Source organism: Blennius ocellaris (genome assembly GCF_963422515.1).
Source record: "Blennius ocellaris genome assembly, chromosome: 16".
Classification (NCBI taxonomy): Eukaryota; Metazoa; Chordata; class Actinopteri; order Blenniiformes; family Blenniidae; genus Blennius; species Blennius ocellaris.
Window position 1 is genome coordinate 22,008,354 of NC_137665.1, and position 21,665 is coordinate 22,030,018.

At 47.5% G+C, this 21,665-nt stretch overlaps 2 protein-coding genes across 3 annotated transcripts in view; one reads left to right on the top strand and one right to left on the bottom strand.

Annotated features, from left to right (window-relative positions):
• The window catches only part of ift70 (intraflagellar transport 70), a 17,423-nt gene extending 7,315 nt beyond the window's left edge, over window positions 1-10,108 (top strand). The window contains exons 9-19 of one of the 2 annotated variants that reach the window (XM_080512000.1): window positions 1-118; window positions 282-347; window positions 501-554; window positions 1,818-1,883; window positions 6,161-6,237; window positions 6,313-6,520; window positions 7,441-7,512; window positions 7,581-7,684; window positions 7,842-7,920; window positions 9,273-9,402; window positions 9,963-10,108. The exon at window positions 1-118 is cut by the window's left edge and continues 35 nt beyond it. In XM_080512000.1, coding sequence (XP_080368126.1) covers window positions 1-118; window positions 282-347; window positions 501-554; window positions 1,818-1,883; window positions 6,161-6,237; window positions 6,313-6,520; window positions 7,441-7,512; window positions 7,581-7,684; window positions 7,842-7,920; window positions 9,273-9,402; window positions 9,963-10,099 — 1,111 coding nt within the window. In that variant the 3' untranslated portion in view covers window positions 10,100-10,108. Of the gene's footprint in view, window positions 119-281; window positions 348-500; window positions 555-1,817; window positions 1,884-6,160; window positions 6,521-7,440; window positions 7,513-7,580; window positions 7,685-7,841; window positions 7,921-9,272; window positions 9,403-9,962 lie in introns of both variants that reach the window. The other variant, XM_080511999.1, reaches the window with a different exon arrangement.
• A 20-nt stretch (window positions 10,109-10,128) lies between these two features.
• Window positions 10,129-15,683, bottom strand: cUnh16orf89 (chromosome Un C16orf89 homolog). The gene is made up of 8 exons (XM_080512001.1): window positions 15,476-15,683; window positions 14,423-14,575; window positions 14,144-14,294; window positions 13,782-13,899; window positions 13,514-13,676; window positions 12,284-12,388; window positions 12,100-12,189; window positions 10,129-11,900 (listed from the first exon to the last, which is right to left on the bottom strand). Exons 1-8 carry the CDS (start codon window positions 15,657-15,659, stop codon window positions 11,797-11,799), a joined length of 1,068 nt encoding a protein of 355 aa, XP_080368127.1. The 5' UTR covers window positions 15,660-15,683; the 3' UTR covers window positions 10,129-11,796.
• Between the last annotated feature and the right edge of the window lie 5,982 nt (window positions 15,684-21,665).

Here is a 21,665-nt window from a genome sequence, read left to right on the forward strand (position 1 = left end):
GGTCAACATGGACACTAAACCCTCAGAGGGCTTTGAGAAGCTGGCCTTCCTCCTGCAGCAGCCCTCCTTCCCCCCCGTCACCTTCGGAAACCTGCTGCTGCTCTACTGCAAACACGAGGTGGTCACCCGGGAAGACGCACACACACACACACACACACACACACACACACACACACACTGACTTTGAGAACTCCCTCAGAAGCCACAAAAAGTGGAAGTTTGTGTGCTTGTGTCTGCTGTAAGCAGTAATCAGATTACTGTGCTGGACGATGTCTCCTCAGTACTTCGACCTGGCAGCTGACGTCCTGGCGGAAAACGCTCACCTCACCTACAAGTTCCTGTCTCCTGTGAGTCCGTCCACACTGCCACACCCATAGGACACAGCTTCCTCCCACACACCTCCTTCTGGGGCTATCTTCCATCATCCCTCTCTGATTCTGAGTATTCCAGGTAACTTTCACCTCCAGGCTCAAGTTGTGCTGGTCTTCTTTGCTCCACAGTACATGTACGAGTTCCTGGACGCACTGCTGACCTGCCAGACGGCACCGGAGGAGGTACGGTGTGAAACGCTGTGGTTCGTGTGTTCTGCTGCGGTTGGACGTCTCGGTCTGCAGGGCCGCCACCTCGGAGGAGGAGCTCAACCTCAGGACGGCTGTGTTGAGATTGATCTTCTTACTGTGGAGCCAACGTACACATCAACACATAAAAACTGTTTCTTTAAACACACAGCTGTAAAGTGAAGAGGACAAACAGATCAAGTTTAAATACAGTACCATATTTTCCGCACTATAAGGCACCTAAATACCTCAAAGTTTCTCAAAAGCTGCCAGTGCACCTTATATATGGAAGAATTGCTCTACTCCAGACTGCTATTTGACAGCTGAACAACCAGAAGCTTTTATTTTGACAACTCTAACTCACAAAGGGATCTTCAGAGCGGACGACACTCCACACAACACCTTCATCACTCATGGTTGAACACCAACATTCTAACAAACCAAAATAAACTAGATGAAATAATGACTCCCTAAACTGGGGAACAAAAACACATAAACACAATCAACACAACACCAAGCCCAACAACAACCCACAAGAACCTCCAACAACACAAAACATGAATTCCCATCATGCCTTGCATCCTGAGCTCCTCAGTGCAGCCGATAGCTGCAATGCATTATGGGAGTTTCTGTTTGTGGTGTTTTAAATGCAATTATTGGGGGTTCTATTTGGTTTGTGGTGTCGGTAATAATTGTGTTGTGTTGTGTTTTTGTTGCTTAGTTCATGTAGTTTAGTTTATTAGCGGTAGTTGTAAGTTGTCAACCAGCAGTGAAGAAGGTTTAGTGTGTAGTGTCCTCCTGGCATAGGCTGCAGGTAGGACTATCAAAATAAAGTGTGTGCACCTCTCTGGGTGTTAGAATCAGTGGAAAATGTAACCTAATGGCTTTGAGTTATAAAGGTTGTTGACCACTGGTCTATTCCATGTGCCTTATAATGTGGTGCGCCTTATATATGAACTAAGTTGTCAATTATGTCAATCAATGGAGGTGTGTGTGGAAAATAGGGTATATATTATAACATGAAAACATTTGACTCCAGTTGAAAAATAGGAGTTCCAGTCTTCTATCAACAGTTTTCTCTAGCAGAGGGAGATGCTGGCCCTGCAGTGATGTGTGCAGTAAATCTCTACTCAACTCTACTGGTGAATCCTGAGAGGACTTACCAGTAGAGTTGAGTAGACATGAGGCGCTGCAGATCCCAGACTAGTTAACCAATGTGCTGCTGCTTTCTCTGATGTTTCCATGACCGTTGTGTTGCAGGCGTACAGGAAGTTGGACGAGATGAACGGGAAACTGACGGAGCAGCTGCGCAAGCTAGCGAAGCAGGTTGTCTTTCATGTGCTTCGTCATCCTGCCGCTAACCACAAATATAGAGTTCTATTCATCCCTACACTCCTCTGATCATCCTGTCATCCCTACACTCCTCTGATCATCCTGTCATCCCTACACTCCTCTGATCATCCTGTCATCCCTACACTCCTCTGATCATCCTGTCATCCCTACACTCCTCAAGTCATCCTGTCATCCCTACACTCCTCAAGTCATCCTGTCATCCCTACACTCCTCTGATCATCCTGTCATCCCTACACTCCTCAAGTCATCCTGTCATCCCTACACTCCTCTGATCATCCTGTCATTCCTACACTCCTCTGATCATCCTGTCATTCCTACACTCCTCTGATCATCCTGTCATTCCTACACTCCTCTGATCATCCTGTCATCCCTACACTCCTCTGATCATCCTGTCATTCCTACACTCCTCAAGTCATCCTGTCATCCCTACACTCCTCTGATCATCCTGTCATCCCTACACTCCTCTGATCATCCTGTCATTCCTACACTCCTCTGATCATCCTGTCATCCCTACACTCCTCTGATCATCCTGTCATTCCTACACTCCTCTGATCATCCTGTCATCCCTACACTCCTCTGATCATCCTGTCATTCCTACACTCCTCTGATCATCCTGTCATCCCTACACTCCTCTGATCATCCTGTCATTCCTACACTCCTCTGATCATCCTGTCATCCCTACACTCCTCTGATCATCCTGTCATTCCTACACTCCTCTGATCATCCTGTCATCCCTACACTCCTCTGATCATCCTGTCATTCCTACACTCCTCAAGTCATGCTGTCATTCCTCCTCCAATCATCCTGTCATTTGTCCAGAAGAGGAACCTTAATGCACGAGACAAAGGAGAAACACTAGTGTAACACTAGAAAGTGACCATGGATCATCTCGTCACCCAGAACTCATCCTGTGGAGTAAAATGAGGACGTTTTGTCACTTTATATGTCGTTAAAGCTCATATGATGACAATATTTGTTTGAGTTCATTTTATGTAACAAGGCAAAACCATGTGTCTTTTAATTGGTTTTGTTTTTTTTTATTAATAATCCCTGGTAATAAGTCACCACCATTCATGTCATCATGAAATGTTCTAAATACGACATAACAATTAATTGATGAATTACTCCTCAGCATTCCAAAAACAATGGCTCTGGTCCCGAGGTGTTCAACCTCCAGCTCTGGAGTCACACGTGCTTCTTCCCTCTATTCACAAAATTACATTGGTTTTCTTCTTTTTTTTTATTTGCATACCACACTGATTATTTAAATTAGTCTGATCTCCTGCTAAAGAAGGTAAAACGGCTAAACAAACCATGACAGCTGGAACTGCAAAAAGAAAAAGGACAAAATAGCTAAAACTACTCAAAAACTACAATAATGCAGGAAAACTGTTCAAACTTAAATCATTCAATCTTCAGTATAGAAAAAGGAAAAAATAAGAAGAAAAATGAAAAAGGAAAATAAATTAAAGACATTTAAAAAAATAGGTAAAAAAAATGACAAAAATCAAGAAGAAAGGGGGAAATGCTTGTTCTGGTCGAACCATTAGGAAATATATATAGTCATAGTCTAAATAGTTTCTGGTTCAGACACCTTTATTTATTCCACAAGGGGCAATTCATTTGTCGTACATTTGCATGCACAGCTTATAAGGGTAAAATATCCAAGATGTGTAAAATGTAGGGATGCTCGATATTGGCTTTTCTACCGATATCCGATATTCCGATATTGTCCAACTCTTAATTTCCGATACCGATATCACCGATACCGATATCACCGATACTGATATATGCTGGCTTTTTACATCAAAACTGTTCGGTAACAACAACATAAAATATCTCCTACTGTGGAATTAACACATTATGCCTAATTTTATTGTGACGCCCCACTGGATGCATATGTGAATCAAACATGGCTTTCCAAATGTACACACTGAGAAAAACAAGAGAACAACAACTTAAACTATGGAAAAAAAGTGCCATATTTATTTAGTGTTGGAGAGAAACCTCAACAACAAACTCAACAACACCACAGACAATATAAAAAAAAAGGAAGAGGCATATCTTCAGTCCATTAGTTGTAAACAGTCAATGAATGAATAACTGGACATAACTTGTCAAATAATAGACTCAAACTGGACTCAATCTCTTTTAAGAGTAACAAAATAGTGCAAATATAAACAAGAAAGGCACAGAAATGCTCACAAAATTAAAACAGCCCTCCTTTAAAGTGCAACAAAAACAAAGACTGAAGTTGACTCGTCCATATAACTGGTCTATTTCTTTCCCCATGTCCTCGTGTGTAAGAGGGAGATTGTTCTGTATGAATACAAGCATCTCAGCATCTCAGCAATGTATGAGATTTCTCTTCTCATCAATGATGTGGGCACCAGTGCTGAACACTGGTTCACTGTCAACACTGGTGCAGGGTGCAGTCAGGTACTGGTACCAGTGCTGAACAGTGGTTCACTGTCAACACTGGTGCAGGGTGCAGTCAGGTACTGGTACCAGTGCTGAACAGTGGTTCACTGTCAACACTGGTGCAGGGTGCAGTCAGGTACTGGTACCAGTGCTGAACACTGGTTCACTGTCAACACTGGTGCAGGGTGCAGTCAGGTACTGGTACCAGTGCTGAACACTGGTTCACTGTCAACACTGGTGCAGGGTGCAGTCAGGTACTGGTACCAGTGCTGAACACTGGTTCACTGTCAACACTGGTGCAGGGTGCAGTCAGGTACTGGTACCAGTGCTGAACACTGGTTCACTGTCAACACTGGTGCAGGGTGCGGTCAGGTACTGGTACCAGTGCTGAACACTGGTTCACCGTCAACACTGGTGCAGGGTGCGGTCAGGTACTGGTACCAGTGCTGAACACTGGTTCACTGTCAACACTGGTGCAGGGTGCAGTCAGGTACTGGTACCAGTGCTGAACACTGGTTCACTGTCAACACTGGTGCAGGGTGCAGTCAGGTACTGGTACCAGTGCTGAACACTGGTTCACCGTCAACACTGGTGCAGGGTGCAGTCAGGTACTGGTACCAGTGCTGAACAGTGGTTCACCGTCAACACTGGTGCAGGGTGCAGTCAGGTACTGGTACCAGTGCTGAACACTGGTTCACCGTCAACACTGGTGCAGGGTGCAGTCAGGTACTGGTACCAGTGCTGAACACTGGTTCACCGTCAACACTGGTGCAGGGTGCAGTCAGGTACTGGTACCAGTGCTGAACACTGGTTCACTGTCAACACTGGTGCAGGGTGCAGTCAGGTACTGGTACCAGTGCTGAACACTGGTTCACCGTCAACACTGGTGCAGGGTGCAGTCAGGTACTGGTACCAGTGCTGAACACTGGTTCACCGTCAACACTGGTGCAGGGTGCAGTCAGGTACTGGTACCAGTGCTGAACACTGGTTCACCGTCAACACTGGTGCAGGGTGCAGTCAGGTACTGGTACCAGTGCTGAACACTGGTTCACTGTCAACACTGGTGCAGGGTGCAGTCAGGTACTGGTACCAGTGCTGAACACTGGTTCACTGTCAACACTGGTGCAGGGTGCAGTCAGGTACTGGTACCAGTGCTGAACACTGGTTCACTGTCAACACTGGTGCAGGGTGCAGTCAGGTACTGGCCCAGCAGGGAAGAGGGCCTGGTTTAGCCTCCAGTCCTCCACGGATATTTCATTCACCAGGCTTCTCCTTCTAAGCCACGAGATCCGATACCGATATTTCCAAATATTAAATTTTTTAGTCAATATCGGCCGATAATATCGGCCCTCCGATATTATCGGACATCCCTAGTAAAATACCTAAAACATGAAAATTCATATTAAAAAAAGAGGGAAAAAAATCTCTAAAAATGGCAAAAATAACCAAGAATATCATAAAATCCACCTTGATTGTCGCTGTGACACTTAATAAATACAACCTGCAAACGTTTCTTTCTTCATTTCTGGTTGTTGACAAGTTTCACAGCTGGAGACAAACCATTTGATGGAAAATCATTAAAAAAACAGCTGTTTAGGTGGTCAAGGTTTCAGACTGCTGGTCGATACCATCAAACATGTTTCAGTTCTAACGGAGTTTTTCATGAATCAGTCAATATGTTTCACCACAAAATCGCTTTATTTCTTCAGCTCCTGTAGTTGTGACGTCACAGTGGCTTTAACACGCTGAGAAGTTGAGTTTAGTTTATGAACTTCACCTGATTTGACGAAGACAAACTGACGTTTGTTTACATTGATTTCCTCCGTCAGGTGCAGGAGGCCCAGGTGGTCCGAGACGACGAGGCGCAGAAAAAAGCTCTGCAGGACTACGACCTGATGCAGGAAAAGTCAGGACACACACACACACACACACACACACCTGTCCAGGCGTCCTGTGGTCACCCCTGCCCTCCGGCCCTCAGGTACATCGTGGTCCTCATGGCTCAGGCCAAGATCTACTGGAACCGGGACAACTACCAGATGGTGGAGAAGATCTTCCGGAAGTCGGTGGAGGTTTGCAACGAGGACGACACGTGGAAGCTGAACGTGGCCCACGTGCTCTTCATGCAGAACAAATACAAGGAGGCCATCGGCTTCTACGAGCCCATCGTCAAGAAGCACTACGACAACGTGAGTGGGCCGGGGCTTCCCTTCCTCCGCGCCGCCGCAGAGTTAGCGGCGGACTGAAGCGCTGGGCTTTGTGTGCAGGTGGAGCAGTGTAACATTCAGGAGTGTCCTTGCAAGTGCAAAGTCTCGGTAATGCCGGAAACCAGCCGCCCAGTTCTTGTTTTTCTGGTCCTTGCAGTGTCTCTAGTCGTAGCGTGGCGGCCTGCTGTGCAGTGATTCTCTGCTGGTTTGCACTGACCTTTGACCTTCACGACTTGAGAACTTCTCCCGTTTCTTCCCAAATATTGGATTATATTGGATGTTTTGCATGAGCAAGTCTCTCTGAATCTTGTTTGGTCAGAAATCCTTTACTTCTTGAAATATCTTGTTATTGTCTGAATGTGGTGGTTGAATTTCAGGTCTTTATTTGATCTCCTAAATGACATGGAGTCAAGATGAGCGCTGACCTTTAACCTTTTCCCTTTAGGGCCCAAAAACAATGACCTCCATTTGTTTTCTGGGTGAGGTTGTAAAAGCGTTGTGACACGTCCGCTCTAAGACGCTGTGGTCGTCCACTGACACTGACCTCCAGGGCCATGTCTCGTCTGCATGTTGTAATATATGTTAATAGATGTTAAATAAAAGAGGCCCAAGGATGGAGCCTTGCGGAACCCCACGAGTGATTCCCATTCATAATTAGTCACCTATTGACACAGAATCCTCCCGATCTTGAAGTTTTAAAGCAGTTTAATGCTGTTTAGCAGTGTTTCCAGGCTCACTTGTGTCCAAAGCAGCACTAAGACCCACTTGGAGCATATTGAGGGATTTAAAGAAAACTCAATGATGAGATTCTTTTTATTATTATTATAATTATAAATAAATGTGGTGCCGTCACTGAGTGGTCAGATGTGCCGACTCTTCCTGGGATTGTGTCTCCTGTGCAGATCCTGAACGTGAGCGCCGTGGTCCTCGCCAACCTGTGTGTGTCCTACATCATGACCAGCCAGAACAAAGAGGTAGGGCTCGCTGAGCGCCGGCCGCCTCTCACCTAATCAACCAATGAGCTGTTTCTCCGTCGCCACAGGCCGAGGAGCTGATGAGGAAGATTGAGAAAGAGGAGGAGCAGATCTCATACGACGACCCGGACAAGAAGGTGTTCCACCTCTGCATCGTCAACCTGGTGATCGGGTGAGTCCAACTCCATTCCTTCATCTCCCTGAAGTTTAGGGGGATCAAATCAGTCCTCTCCTCTTTCTATTGTTATTTCCAGTCCGTGAAGGAACTAGTAACTGTAATAGAGTACTGAGGTGTGTGGCTGCACGCTGTGCTTTGCTTGGTGTCTCAGGACTCTGTACTGCGCCAAAGGAAACCACGACTTCGGCATCTCCCGCGTCATCAAGAGCCTGGAGCCGTACAACAAGAAGGTCAGTTCAGCTGGTCCACAGGAGAACTCTCATGATCCTGTTTAACCCTTCAGTCCAACCTGGAACCTGCATCTTGAAATGAGAACCTGAAAGAACCACGGTGGCTTCACACCAAAACTTCCACTGAGCCTCAAGACCCCGACTGTCCTGGAACAACTGTCTGCTCCTCATGCTCCTCATGCTCCTCCTTCTCCTCATGCTCCTCATGCTCCTCGTGCTCCTCATGCTCCTCCTTCTCCTCATGCTCCTCATGCTCCTCGTGCTCCTCGTGCTCCTCGTGCTCCTCATTCTCCTCATGCTCCTCATGCTCCTCATGCTCCTCCTTCTCCTCATGCTCCTCATGCTCCTCATGCTCCTCATGCTCCTCATGCTCCTCATGCTCCTCCTTCTCCTCATGCTCCTCGTGCTCCTCGTGCTCCTCATTCTCCTCATGCTCCTCATGCTCCTCATGCTCCTCCTTCTCCTCATGCTCCTCCTTCTCCTCGTGCTCCTCGTGCTCCTCGTGCTCCTCATGCTCCTCATTCTCCTCCTTCCCCTCATGCTCCTCCTTCTCCTCATGCTCCTCATTCTCCTCCTTCTCCTCATGCTCCTCCTCCTCCTCATGCTCCTCATGCTTCCCCTTCTCCTCATGCTCCTCATGCTCCTCATTCTCCTCCTTCCCCTCATGCTCCTCCTTCTCCTCATGCTCCTCATTCTCCTCCTTCTCCTCATGCTCCTCCTCCTCCTCATGCTCCTCATGCTCCTCATGCTTCCCCTTCTCCTCATGCTCCTCATGCTCCTCATTCTCCTCCTTCCCCTCATGCTCCTCCTTCTCCTCATGCTCCTCATTCTCCTCCTTCTCCTCATGCTCCTCCTCCTCCTCATGCTCCTCATGCTCCTCATGCTTCTCCTTCTCCTCATGCTCCTCATGCTCCTCCTCCTCCTCATGCTCCTCATGCTCCCCATTCTCCTCGTGCTCCTCCTTCTCCTTCTCCTCCTCCTCATTCTCCTCATTCTCCTCATGCTCCTCCTTCTCCTCCTCATTCTCCTCATGCTCCTCCTTCTCCTCATTCTTCTCCTCATTCTCCTCCTCCTTCTCCTCCTCCATCTTCTCCTTTTCCTCCTTCTCCTCCTCCATCTTCTCCTTTTCCTCATTCTCCTCCTCATTCTCCTCCTACTCCTCATTCTCCTGCTCATTCGCCTCATTCTCCTCCTCCGTCTCCTCCTTCTCCTCATTCTCTTCCTACTCCTCATTCTGTGTGTGTGTGTGTGTGTGTGTGTGTGTGTGTGTGTGTGTGTGTGTGTGTGTGTGTGTGTGTGTGTGTGTGTGTGTGTGTGTGTGTGTGTGTGTGTGTGTGTGTGTGTGTGTGTAGCTTGGGACAGACACCTGGTTCTATGCTAAGCGCTGCTTCCTCTCCCTGCTGGAGAACATGTCCAAACACATGATCCTGCTGAGAGACGCTGGGGTCCAGGACTGTGTCCAGTTCCTGGAACACTGCGAGGGTGAGCACACACACACACACACACACACACACACACACGCACACACACACACAGAGACTCATATGATTTTTACCACATAATACACTTCACTACTTTTTAAAAGGTGATTAGTAAATTCATTAAAACTCCTCACATTACTCGAATTAAGTAGGATCTTTGGGTACTGATATTGTGATTTATCTTTAAATAAGTAAAACTTTGTTCATGTAATCTATTTACTACATTCTAAATCATGAAGACTGTAAGTAAATATATAAAAAATATTCCCTTTACTCGAGTGATTTCTATATTTCTATGAGGTTTCTCTCCAGTTATGTCCACAGTCTGAATGACGACTTTGTAGTTAAACATTTAGATTCTTTGAATAGAGGGCAGAAACATTTATGTCAGTTTGAGCTTTTATAATGTGTGAGAGTTTGTTGTTTTAATATTTTATACAGATAAACCGATCTGAATGTTTGTGGTGGACAATAAAGCTTCCGGCGTGTAAAAAGGATGGAGTTCTTCTGAAGGGGAAATGTAATAATGACAGTGATCCCGTGGGTTGTGTCGCCCTGCAGTTTATGGGAAGGAGGTCCCGGCGCTCATCGAGCAGCCCCTGGAGGAAGTCCGCATCCACAGCGGGAAGAACACCGTCACCTACGAAGCCCGCCTCCTCAAGGCTCTGTTCTACCAGGTGATCGGCTGGAACGTCTGACGCCGCCGCAGGACGGACGCACGCCGACAACCACTGTGACGCCGGGGGCCGTTTCGTTCACGTTAGGTCTTGGAGGGACGACATTATCTGGCATTAAGCTACAGATTTCTCTCCCAGCTTGGAGGCAGGCATTTCCCAACTGCTAACTTCCCGAGCTCCTGGCAGTGACACTGCCTGGTGAGTAGAGCTCCTCCTCCTCCTCCTGGCAGAGGGACGTGAACCTGCTGAGCTCTGACAGAACTCAGAACATCTCCCCTGCTAGCACAGAGACCGCCGGCCGTTACAGCAACACTTTATTTATTCTGCTGATGTACATTCACACAATAACAGCAGCTGTGGAGCTTCAGCTTCACACAGTCCTGATGGAGCCGCTGTGGGAAAACAACCATATATAGGCCTTTAAAACCAGACTTTTCTAGTAAACAAACCAATCCCCTTGTGTCTCTCGGTTAACAGAAGGAACAGATTCTGGTGCATTTTATTACAAAAAGTAAAGAAAGAACATGAAAGTGGGATTGAAAAAGAAACGTATCGTTTTCCCTCCTCGCCACTGAACGTGTTTAATTCCAATAGATCATACAAGATTAAGTGCAGCAATAAAAAGTTATATTATCACATAGATACAACTATTTTCCTTTTCAATGACTGTATTAATGTCTTCATGATATTAAACTTGACCTTTTATCGTGATTTGTGTTGAAACAGCTTCTGTTGGAGACAAATCTGTTTATTACATTTTTACAATAAAACATGCTAATATTTCACCACATGTGATTTTGGAAGATGAACGAATCGATCTAAAGACTTTCATTTATTTACACAACTAAATATCCTTTATTTATACAGGTTTTTTTAATGTGTGTATTTTAATTCGACTAGTGGTAATAACTTTAGCATTAGCTGGATGGCTACATGATTAGCATTAGCTGGTGGCTACATGATTAGCATTAGCTGGATGGCTACATGATTAGCATTAGCTGGTGGCTCCATGATTAGCATTAGCTGGTGGCTACATGTTTAGCATTAGCTGGTGGCTATATGATTAGCATTAGCTGGATGGCTACATGATTAGCATTAGCTGGTGGCTATATGATTAGCATTAGCTGGATGGCTACATGATTAGCATTAGCTGGTGGCTACATGATTAGCATTAGCTGGATGGCTACATGATTAGCATTAGCTGGTGGCTCCATGATTAGCATTAGCTGGTGGCTACATGTTTAGCATTAGCTGGTGGCTATATGATTAGCATTAGCTGGATGGCTACATGATTAGCATTAGCTGGTGGCTACATGATTAGCATTAGCTGGTGGCTATATGATTAGCATTAGCTGGATGGCTACATGATTAGCATTAGCTGGTGGCTACATGTTTACCATTGAGCTGACAAAGACTTGAATGTCTTTTGCATATTTTTCAGGTTTAAATATTTTTAATTCACTTAAAAATATGAATTTTTAAGTGAATTAAAATGTTTAATTCACAGAGAAAACAGTCAGATGGGACATTTTTAACTCTGTTTACAACAACAAAGTTTAACATCCCCTCTGCTGTGAACGGGTCAGAGGTCACACATTGAAGAAATCTCTAATTTAACTCCTTCATCGCTGGATTTATTCAGTTGTCTTCTTCTTTTCGAGTGAAAGTTCCTGTTGTGTGTCTGCTCTGTGATTGGACGCTGGATTCAGGGGAGCGGCTCAGGTGAGTGGCCTCTTGGTGATGTCCTGCTCCGTCAGGTAAAAGTTGAGGTATCCCCCCAGAGCGCCCACTGCCACCGCCGTCATGTGACTGGAGCATCCGTCTGCCGGCCGGAGACACCCAACAGCAGGTCAGAGGACACAAAGACAACCTCCATGTCTAATAGGGACAGAACGACCCTCGACTATATGAACACAAACACATCAGAGCCTGAAACTGCAATCACTTTGCCTCCGATTTTGTGAGTTTGAACAGAAGTGAGGATGTTTTTGAGGAAGACTTGAATGAAGTGTTGGTCCGACCTGGAAGGATCTTCTCCCTCCTCTTCACCCTCCGGTGAGGCTGCAGCTGCTCCAGCAGCTCGTCTCCGATCAGCTGGGACATGATGCTCTCTGGGGACACAAGCCACCGCCTTCAAACCCCAGGGCCGCCACACGGAGACAAGCCACGCCCTCAAGTTACTCAGTAACTGTAACTTGTACTTACTGTCTCTCCCGAAGCAGCCCACCTCCTCGTCCTGCAGGCTGAGGATGTGCTGCAGCCAATCGGCTTTGAGGAAGTCGGAGAAACCGGCCAATCCACAGATCAGGACTGTCAACACAGACCACGCCCACAAGGTTAAAGGCCACACCCCCACTGGGTTACAGACCACGCCCACAATGTTAGAGACCACACCCCCACTGGGTTACAGACCACGCCCACAATGTTAGAGACCACCACCCCCACTGGGTTACAGACCACGCCCACAAGGTTAGAGACCAGCCCCCCACTGGGTTACAGACCACGCCCACAATGTTAGGGACCACACCCCCACTGGGTTACAGACCACGCCCACGCGGTTAGAGACCACCCCCCACTGGGTTACAGACCACGCCCACAATGTTAGAGACCACACCCCCACTGGGCTACAGACCACGCCCACAAGGTTAGAGGCCACACCCCCACTGGGTTACAGCCCCGCCAATTCTGTAATAGGCCACACCCATAATATTAATATTATTAATGTCTTATTATATATTCAGTCTCCCCCAAAAATATCTATTATAAGTTCAATTAGATTAACAATAATAAGCACAAAGAACTAATTTTAAAAAAATGAATTCAGCTTATTTGTTGTATTTTTGTGCAGGAGACTGCAGTGTTTTTCAACCTTTTTTGAGCCAAGGCACACTTTTTTCTTTGGAAAAATCTGGAAAATTTCAAATGGTCAAATGTTAAACTCTGTAGGCTCTATTAACAATATAAAGTCATTCTCATCAATGCTTTATCAACAGGAATCAAATAAATTGGTTTGTTGGATGTTGGTGATCAACCAGGAGTGAGAAATGTGTTGTGTGGAGTCTCATCCTATATTGAAGTTCTGGTTGTGTGTGTTCATGTCAAAGTAAAAGCCTCTGGTGTTCCACTGGTAGAATAGAATCTTGACTCAGAACAATTCTTCCGCGATGCTTGCCACAGTATTTATACATGATTACTCTTCAACACACTGCTCTCACAGCTGACAGCGGCTGTGAGAGCAAATGTTTTCTTAGAGAAAACGTGACATTGGTGAATTTCCCACGGCACACCTGACTAGATCTCACGGAACACCAGTGTGCCGCGGCACAGCGGCTGAAAAACACTGTCCTACTGTGTACCACTGTGTACCACTGTGTACTGTAAAGTGTATGGAAAGGAGAGATGACGACAGTAATGGTGGAGGCGACAGGCTCTCACTGTTCTCGATGAAGATGTCCAGCGTCTGCTCGGTGAGGCCGTCTCTGACGATGTCCTGGTTGGTCTTCATCATGTTGGAGCAGAAGATCCTCTGGTAGTTGTCCTCAGTCATGTTGGCCCGGGACGCTCGCGTGTCGCCCTTCAGCAGGTCGCTGCAGCCTCTCTGAAACACCAAGTCAGCTGCAGGCCTCATCGCCCCCAAAACTCACAGGGAGACATTTTGTTTGTTTGTTTGTTGTTGTTGTTGTTGTTGCCTCGGGAGCCTCACCATTTTCCCAATAATGAAATAAAGCAGCTGGTGTGACAGAGAGTAGTGAGGACAACCGAAGAGGGTCATGGTGTCCCTGCAGGGCTTGGTGACGATGCAGGGCGTCCCGTTCATCTTCCTGCCCACACACACACACACACACACACACACACACACACACACACACACACACACACACACACACACACACACGACTGAATTGGAACAAAAACTATACATACATATTTTTAGTTTCCAGCCTGGGAACTGAAGATGTGTGGTTGATACTCAAACATCTAAAGTTCATTTTGGGGTTATTTTCAGTTGAGTTTCAGAAGAAGTGAAGAGTAAACAGCGTGGCGTGTTTGTGAAGCAGTTGGTACCAGGTTCCCAGCAGCAGGGTCAGACACTTGTCGCTGAGCTGCTCGTCATAGCACTCGGTGGTCATGGTGGAGGAGTAGAGCAGGCTGGAGTCCGTGGAGCTCCACTCCTGAGGAACCATCCAGAAGCTCCAGGACAGCAGAGGCTGGAACTCTGGGGGAGAACCACACCACACCACACCACACCAGCTGAAACCAGCAGCCAGCAGCTCCGTGCTGCGGGGAATGTTACAGCGCCCCCCCCACCCCCCCCCTCCCCCCCGTGTGTCCAGAGCGGCTCACCTCGGTAGTACTTGGGGTCGTTCTCCTGCAGGGCGGCCACAGCCTTGTCCAGGCTCTGGTCCAGGCGCCTGAGCAGAGCCACGGCGGTGGTCCTCTGGGCCCAGCTGAGCGGGTCGGTGTGAGGCCAGGTCCGGACCGCCTCCTTCAGCTCCGCTGAGACGCCACAAACAAGCCGCCAGTTTCAACGACATGCCAGAAACACCCAGAGGCGAAACTCCACACTAAAACACGCCCACTTTGGACCTCGCTGACCTCTGACCTCTGACCCCTGTTCACAGCAGGGATTCAAAACCGGTTCTTGTTGAGAACCGGCTGCCAGAGTTTCAAATCTTTTGCCAAATTTTGATGTCTTGAGCGATTTCATTTAAAATGCCTTTGTGCAAAAAGAACCGGGAAACCTTTGTGCTTCTTTCAACTGCGTTTTATTCCAAAAAGCACATTTTATTTACTATTTAACAACAATAACATTATTATATCTACTTTATAAAACTATTATTATAGGAGTTACATAAGTAGCAGTAATTTGAGAGAAATTTTGTTTTTATTAAAAATAAATAATAAAAATGAAAATAATTTGATATATTTTGGTCCTGAATACAAACTGTTTCTACTATTGCCTTTATCTTACTGGTCTCAGTTCATTAAACATATTGTACAATTCAGTGGGAAAGTATGAAAAATACAAAGTATGTTAATATTTTGACCTTTGAGTGAAGTCATGACTTCTAATGTAACAATCTACCAGAATGAGATTTATTCTCTTTAAGCCTGATGACGTCATGGTGCCATAAATATCATATTAGTGACATTCTGTAAATTCTAATATGATACTGAGGAGGAATAATTAAAGTACATGCGCAGTAACTGTGTTGTAAAATTATTAATTTGCTTCCAGCAGCCGGAAACCTAAAGAAACCTTTTTTTGAGTTTTGAAGATTAATTTTCTTCCTTTTAAGAACGTATCTGAGGTTTGATCTGCGCTGAACGAGGCAGGAGCAGCAGAAACACAATAAACAAATCTGAACTCGTAAACAAACAAACAACCGCACCTACCCTGCAGCATGACGAAGCCCACCGCCCCGTCCAGGTTGATGTGCTCGTGCTGCCGCTCCAGGAAGGACACCCCGCGCGACACGCTGCTCAGGACGTCATCGATCACCTCCGCACGCGAGCCGCGCAGCGCCGCGGCGAAGAGCGCCAGCGCCACGGCCAGCTGCCACCGCCAGTCCGCCCGCATCGCTTCTGGACCCGCAGCCCGGAGGACGCGTTGAACGGACACACCGCAGAGGGGCGGGGCCGTGACGTCAGAGGGGCGTCGTGACGAAAACATCACGTTGCAAACACCGTTTAACGTAGACATAGTTTGTCTTTATATGCATTCTTTAGTGAATTTGTATTGTTTATTTGATTCGATTATTTTCTATTGTTTTACTTTTTATGTTGCTTATTTTGTTCAGTATTGTTTTATTATTAAATATTGTCTATATTTCATGTTTCACAGTCCATCTCTGCTCATGAGGGAGAATAATGTGGGTGATCAATCAGTCAATCAATGCCTTTTATTGTCACTATACCTAGGTACAATGAGATTAAAAACAACTCCAGTATCAGTGCAAAACATAGTTAAAACATATTGAAGAAAGTGCAGAATAAGTGCAAAGGGGGGGGGGGGGGGGGGGGTAGAGCAGGTAAGGTGCACAGTTCAGTCCTGAGAACAATACATAATAATAATGTTGTGTGTAATTACAGGAAATAAATATAAAGTAGACTAGTGGTGGGTAGACTGTAAGGTCAGTGCCTATGGGAGTTCACAGTGGTTATGGCTTTGGGGAAAAAACTGTTCTTGAGTCTGTTTGTCTTTGACCTCATGACCCTGTAGCGCCTTCCTGAGGGCAGCAGCTCAAACAGGTCAGAGCCAGGGTGGGAGCTGTCCTTGATGATGTTCATGGCTCTGCTGAGGCAGCGGGAGGTGTAGATGTCCGTCAGGGAGGGGAGAGGGCAGCCGACGATCCTCTGTGCTGTCTTTACCACTCTCTGGAGCCTCTCCCTGTCTGCAGCAGTGCAGCTGCCATACCATGTTGTGATGCAGTATGTCAGGATGCTCTCGATGGATGAGTGGTAGAAGGTCAGCAGCAGGTTGGAGTCCAGGTTGTACTTCTTGAGGACTCTCAGGAAGTGCAGCCGCTGCTGAGCCTTCTTAGTGATTGCCGTGATGTTCTCTGTCCAGGAGATGTTGTTGGAGATGATGACGCCAAGGAACCGGGAGGCGTGAACCCTCTCCACGCACTCGCGTTGATGTAGAGGGGGGCTAGGTCGGTGCTGTGTTTCCTGAAGTCAACGATGATCTCCTTAGTTTTCTTGGTGTTCAGAGCAAGGTTATTCTCTGAGCACCAGTCTGCCAGCTTCCGGACTTCCTCTCTGTAGGCTGCCTCATCCCCCTTCGAGATGAGTCCGACCACCGTAGTGTCGTCCGCAAACTTCACTATGAGGTTGTTGTTGTGGGTCGGACTGCAGTCGTAGGTGTAGAGGCAGTACAGAAGAGGGCTCAGCACACAGCCCTGTGGAGAGCCGGTACTCAGCGTATGGGTGGAGGAGAGGTGGGGCCAAGTCTCACAGTCTGGGGCCGGTTGGAGAGAAAGTCCTTAATCCAGGCACATGTGAGGGAGGGGAGGCCAAGAGTGTCCAGTTTTGTAATGAGGATGTCCGGTATTATTGTATTAAAGGCAGAACTGTAATCCACAAAGAGCATCCGGACGTAGCTCTTCTGTTGCTCCAGGTGGTGCAGAGCAAAGTGGAGAACTACACTGATGGTGTCCTCGGTGGATCTGTTCGCCCGGTATGCGAACTGGTAGGGGTCGAGATCTTTGGGGAGGTAGTCCTTGATGTGCTGTAGAACTAGCCTCTCGAAGCACTTCATGATTACCGGGTTGAGGGCCACCGGCCGGTAGTCATTCAGGGTGGTGACGGGAGACTTCTTCGGCACCGGGATTATTGTGGCTGATTTGAGGCAGGACGAGATGACTGGCTGGGCCAGGGAGAGGTTGAAGATCCTGGTGAAGGTGGTGGTGAGCTGGTGGGCGCATGCTCTGAGCACCTTGCCAGGAACTCCGCCTGGGCCAGTAGCTTTCCGGGGGTTCACTGCCAGGAGCACCCGTCTGACATCGTGCTCCTCTACAGTCAGTGGGGTGTTGAGGGGGCCTGGTGGGGGTGGGGGCAGGGCTTGAACAGATGAGTGCTGCTGTGGTAACTCGAAGCAAGCAAAGAAGTTATTTAGCTCCTCTGCTAGCGGCACACTCAGGTCTGCTGTTGTTACATCACAGCCTCTGAAGTTGGTGATGTGATGTTTGCCCCGCCACACCTCCCGTGAGTTGTTGCTGGACAGGTGGGACTGTATTCTCATCCCGTGGTCCGCCTTGGATCCAGTAGAAACACTCCAAACTAGTGAAATTCTAGTATTTCTTGTATTGAGCTGACGTCACCTCTCATGAACCGGCTGGTTCTCAGCTCCTCCACCTCCTCCACCCTCACGGAGACTGCAGCCCAGTCCACAGCCGCCTCCTCCACCCCCTGGGTGACGTAGCCAGCAGCTCACGCTGGTAGTTGTAGTAATGTTAATGTAGATCTCGGCCCTCGTTAGTCTTTTATTGTGGGAATAGCAGCAGGTTTCAAGAGGAGCTTCTGAGGAAGTCCAGTTTCAAAGTACCGTAGTTCTGGAAGCTTCTTTGGTGAAGAGTCGCTCACAAACAAACATTGTTTGTGGAAAAGAAGAAAAAGTCCAGCCACATTCTCCGCTGTGCTTCTTCTTCCACAAGACAAATAGTGAGGAACCATACTGGTACCTGAAAACACATTTTCTCCAGTGGACATGAAGGTGAAAACACATTTTCTCCAGTGGACATGAAGGTGAAAACACATTTTCTCCAGTGGACATGATGGTGAAAACACATTTTCTCCAGTGGACATGATGGTGAAAACACATTTTCTCCAGTGGACATGAAGGTGAAAACACATTTTCTCCAGTGGACATGAAGGTGAAAATACATTTTCTCCAGTGGACATGAAGGTGAAAACAGATGTGGAACAACAAAAACAGCAGTTCAATGTGAAGCAGCAGAGAAGAGGCTCCTTGGCACATTGGTGGGCGTGTCTTGTTTTGGTTTCTCCTCATGTCAATCTTCCTGGAGGCGGGGCTTCTCCAGCTCTGTGACGTCATCAAATAGAATCAAGGTGTTGAGCTCCCCCACCAGGTAGAACAGAGAAAGATCGCTGTGAACTCAAGCTGGAGGGAATCAATGAAAAAACACTTTGGGGATGTAGATGAACCCCAAATAGCACTTTTATCATGTTTAAAGACCAGAAATGCCGATTTAGTATAATATGGGACCTTTAAGGGCTGTTTCCAGTCCTTGTATACCCAGAGCAGGAGTTTGGTTCACATTGCCGGCAGTAAGTCGGACCTGTTCCCAGTGCACGTTGGCCTCCGGCAGGGCTGTCATTTGTCACCGGTTCTGTTCATCACATACATGGACAGAATTTCTAGGCACAGCCGGGGGCCAGAGGGGGTCTGGTTTGGGGACCACAGGATCTCATCTCTGCTATTTGCAGATGATGTGGTTCTGTTGGCTCCATCAAGCCTGGACCTTCAGCGTGCACTGACACGGTTCACAGCCGAGTGTGAAGCAGCTGGGATGAAGATCAGTACCTCTAAATCCGAGGTCATGGTTCCAGACAGGAAAAAGGTGTCTTGCCCCCTCCAGGTCAGTGGAATACCCTTGTTACAGGTGGAGGAGTTCAAGTATCTTGGGGTCTTGTTCACGAGTGGGGGAAAGATGGAGCGTGAGATCGACAGGCGGATCGGTGCAGCGTCTGTTAAGCAGACGTTGTATCGGTCCGTCGTGGTGAAGAAGGAGCAGAGCCAAAAGACGAAGCTCTCGATTTACCGGTCGATCTTCGTTCCTACCCTCACCTATGGTCATGAACTAAGGGTCATGACCGAAAGAACGAGATCCCGGATACAAGCGGCTGTAATGACTTTCCTCCGTAGGGTGGCTGGGCGTACCCTTAGAGATAGGGTGAGGAGCTCAGTCACCCTTAGAGACAGGGTGAGGAGCTCAGTCACCCTTAGAGATAGGGTGAGGAACTCAGTCACCCTTAGAGATAGGGTGAGGAGCTCAGTCACCCTTAGAGATAGGGTGAGGAGCTCAGTCACCCTTAGAGATAGGGGGAGGAGCTCAGCCACCCTTAGAGATAGGGTGAGGAGCTCAGCCACCCTTAGAGATAGGGTGAGGAGCTCAGTCACCCTTAGAGATAGGGTGAGGAGCTCAGTCACCCTTAGAGATAGGGTGAGAAGCTCAGTCACCCTTAGAGATAGGGTGAGGAGCTCAGCCACCCTTAGAGATAGGGGGAGGAGCTCAGTCACCCTTAGAAATAGGGTGAGGAGCTAAGTCACCCTTAGAGATAGGGTGAGGAGCTCAGTCACCCTTAGAGAGAGGGGGAGGAGCTCAGTCACCCTTAGAGATAGGGTGAGGAGCTAAGTCACCCTTAGAGATAGGGTGAGGAGCTCAGTCACCCTTAGAGATAGGGTGAGGAGCTCAGTCACCAGGGAGGAGCTCGGAGTAGAGCCGCTGCTCCTCCACATCCAGAGGAGCCAGCTGAGGAGGCTTGGGCACCTGTTTCAGACGCCCCCCGGACGCCTCCACCAGTGTCTTTGATTTCATAAAATCAATATTTCAAGCATTTTGAAAGTATTCCATATATGTAAAAATCTTTCTTTTAAAAAGTAATGATAAAAGAGTGATGTCTATGGAGCCCTCAAGGGACATGTTGGAGAAGAAAACAAACGTCAGAAACAAACAAAAACAACTTTTTTTTTCATGACATATCTCTTTAGGGGCTCCAATTTTTTAAATATGATTTATTAATCTCGTAAATTTTCACCAGGTTGCTGTAAATAAACTGGAGCTACCACACAGCTAACCTCCATCCACTGCCCCACACATAAAACCATACAGGGTTTAAGTCCTTATTTTATTATTCTTTAATTATATTATTATCTTTTTTCAGTGTGGAGCTGCAGTGATGATGGAACACACATATCTACAGATAAAGGAAATACAGGCATATCTATCTACAGAATTTGTTGAATAGTTGAATGACATGTTTATGTGACCATAGATATCTATGTAATGGCGTGTTTCCACCGCACCAAAAGTGCAGGGATGGAACAGAGCCATACAGAGCCTTACAGAGCCATACAGAGCCTTACAGAGCCTTACGGAGCGGTACGGCAAAGTGTAACCGGAGCCAAATCCAGTACCAGTTTCCACTGCAGAAAGTAGGTTAAAAAGTGGGCGGGGCTTAGAGCTCCTCAGATATGTGACATTACAACAGTCGTCTCAGCCTGGAAGCAGATCTGGACCTTATGAATCCTCTGTCGTTGTTGTTGTTGTTGTTTACATCCTCCGCTTTGCACTTGTTGTTTTGTTAACTTTTATTTTTGGCAGCCACAGAGCTGCAGATGTAACTTCCGTGTTGGTCCAGAGAGAGGGAACGCTGTGGTGGCTTGCCCCGCAGCGCCAGGACATGGGAGCACTTTAGCTTTCTGCTCAAACGCCGGAGCAGCCACTTTGGCGTTGATCGCCACTGCATTGCGTCCCCGGTCTGTCCCCGCACCGCGCCTTCTGGCCGAAAACCGGAGTGGCGGAGAGCTGCCCCAACCTCTGCACCTGAGCAGAAAGCATGGATGCAATGCAAAGACAGACCCCGGCCCAGGGTCTGTCTCATATTAAAATATTGAGGATGTGTAGTAAATCACTGACCAATCAGCAGACAGCTACTCAAACTCCTCAAACCCATTCCATAGTCCCAGGTACCCCGACAGAGGGGGAGCGGAAAAGCGACCACCTTTCGAGCAGTTGTTTCAGGATAATCACAAATTCTTGCGGTGGAAACCCGAACCGTAACGCACTATACCTGTCTATTCCCGCACCTTTTGTGCGGAGGAAACGGGGCTTATGTGACGCTGTTTACATTTTTCCGAGCTGCCCGTGAACGCCTCGGATGCTGCAGTCGCTTTAAATGTGTCGCCCCGCCCCCTCCCGTGAGCCGCGTCATCGTCACAAATCTCTAATAAACATGGCGACGCGCTGGAGCTTCCTGCTGCTGCTGGCCGGGCTGTTAGCGGGCTCAGCGGCGCTGTTCGCGGCTCGGGACGCCCCGAGCTGCTTCCTCCCGGTACCGGCGC

Bases quoted from the DNA above. Each gene is read 5' to 3' on its own strand.
- cUnh16orf89 (XM_080512001.1), bottom strand. From the start codon at position 15,659: ATGCGGGCGGACTGGCGGTGGCAGCTGGCCGTGGCGCTGGCGCTCTTC. The intron at 14,295-14,422 runs GTGAGCCGCTCT...GTTCTCCCCCAG, and splicing joins CGACCCCAAGTACTACCGAG to AGTTCCAGCCTCTGCTGTCC. The intron at 12,190-12,283 runs GTAAGTACAAGT...TTGTGTCCCCAG, and splicing joins GGGCTGCTTCGGGAGAGACA to AGAGCATCATGTCCCAGCTG.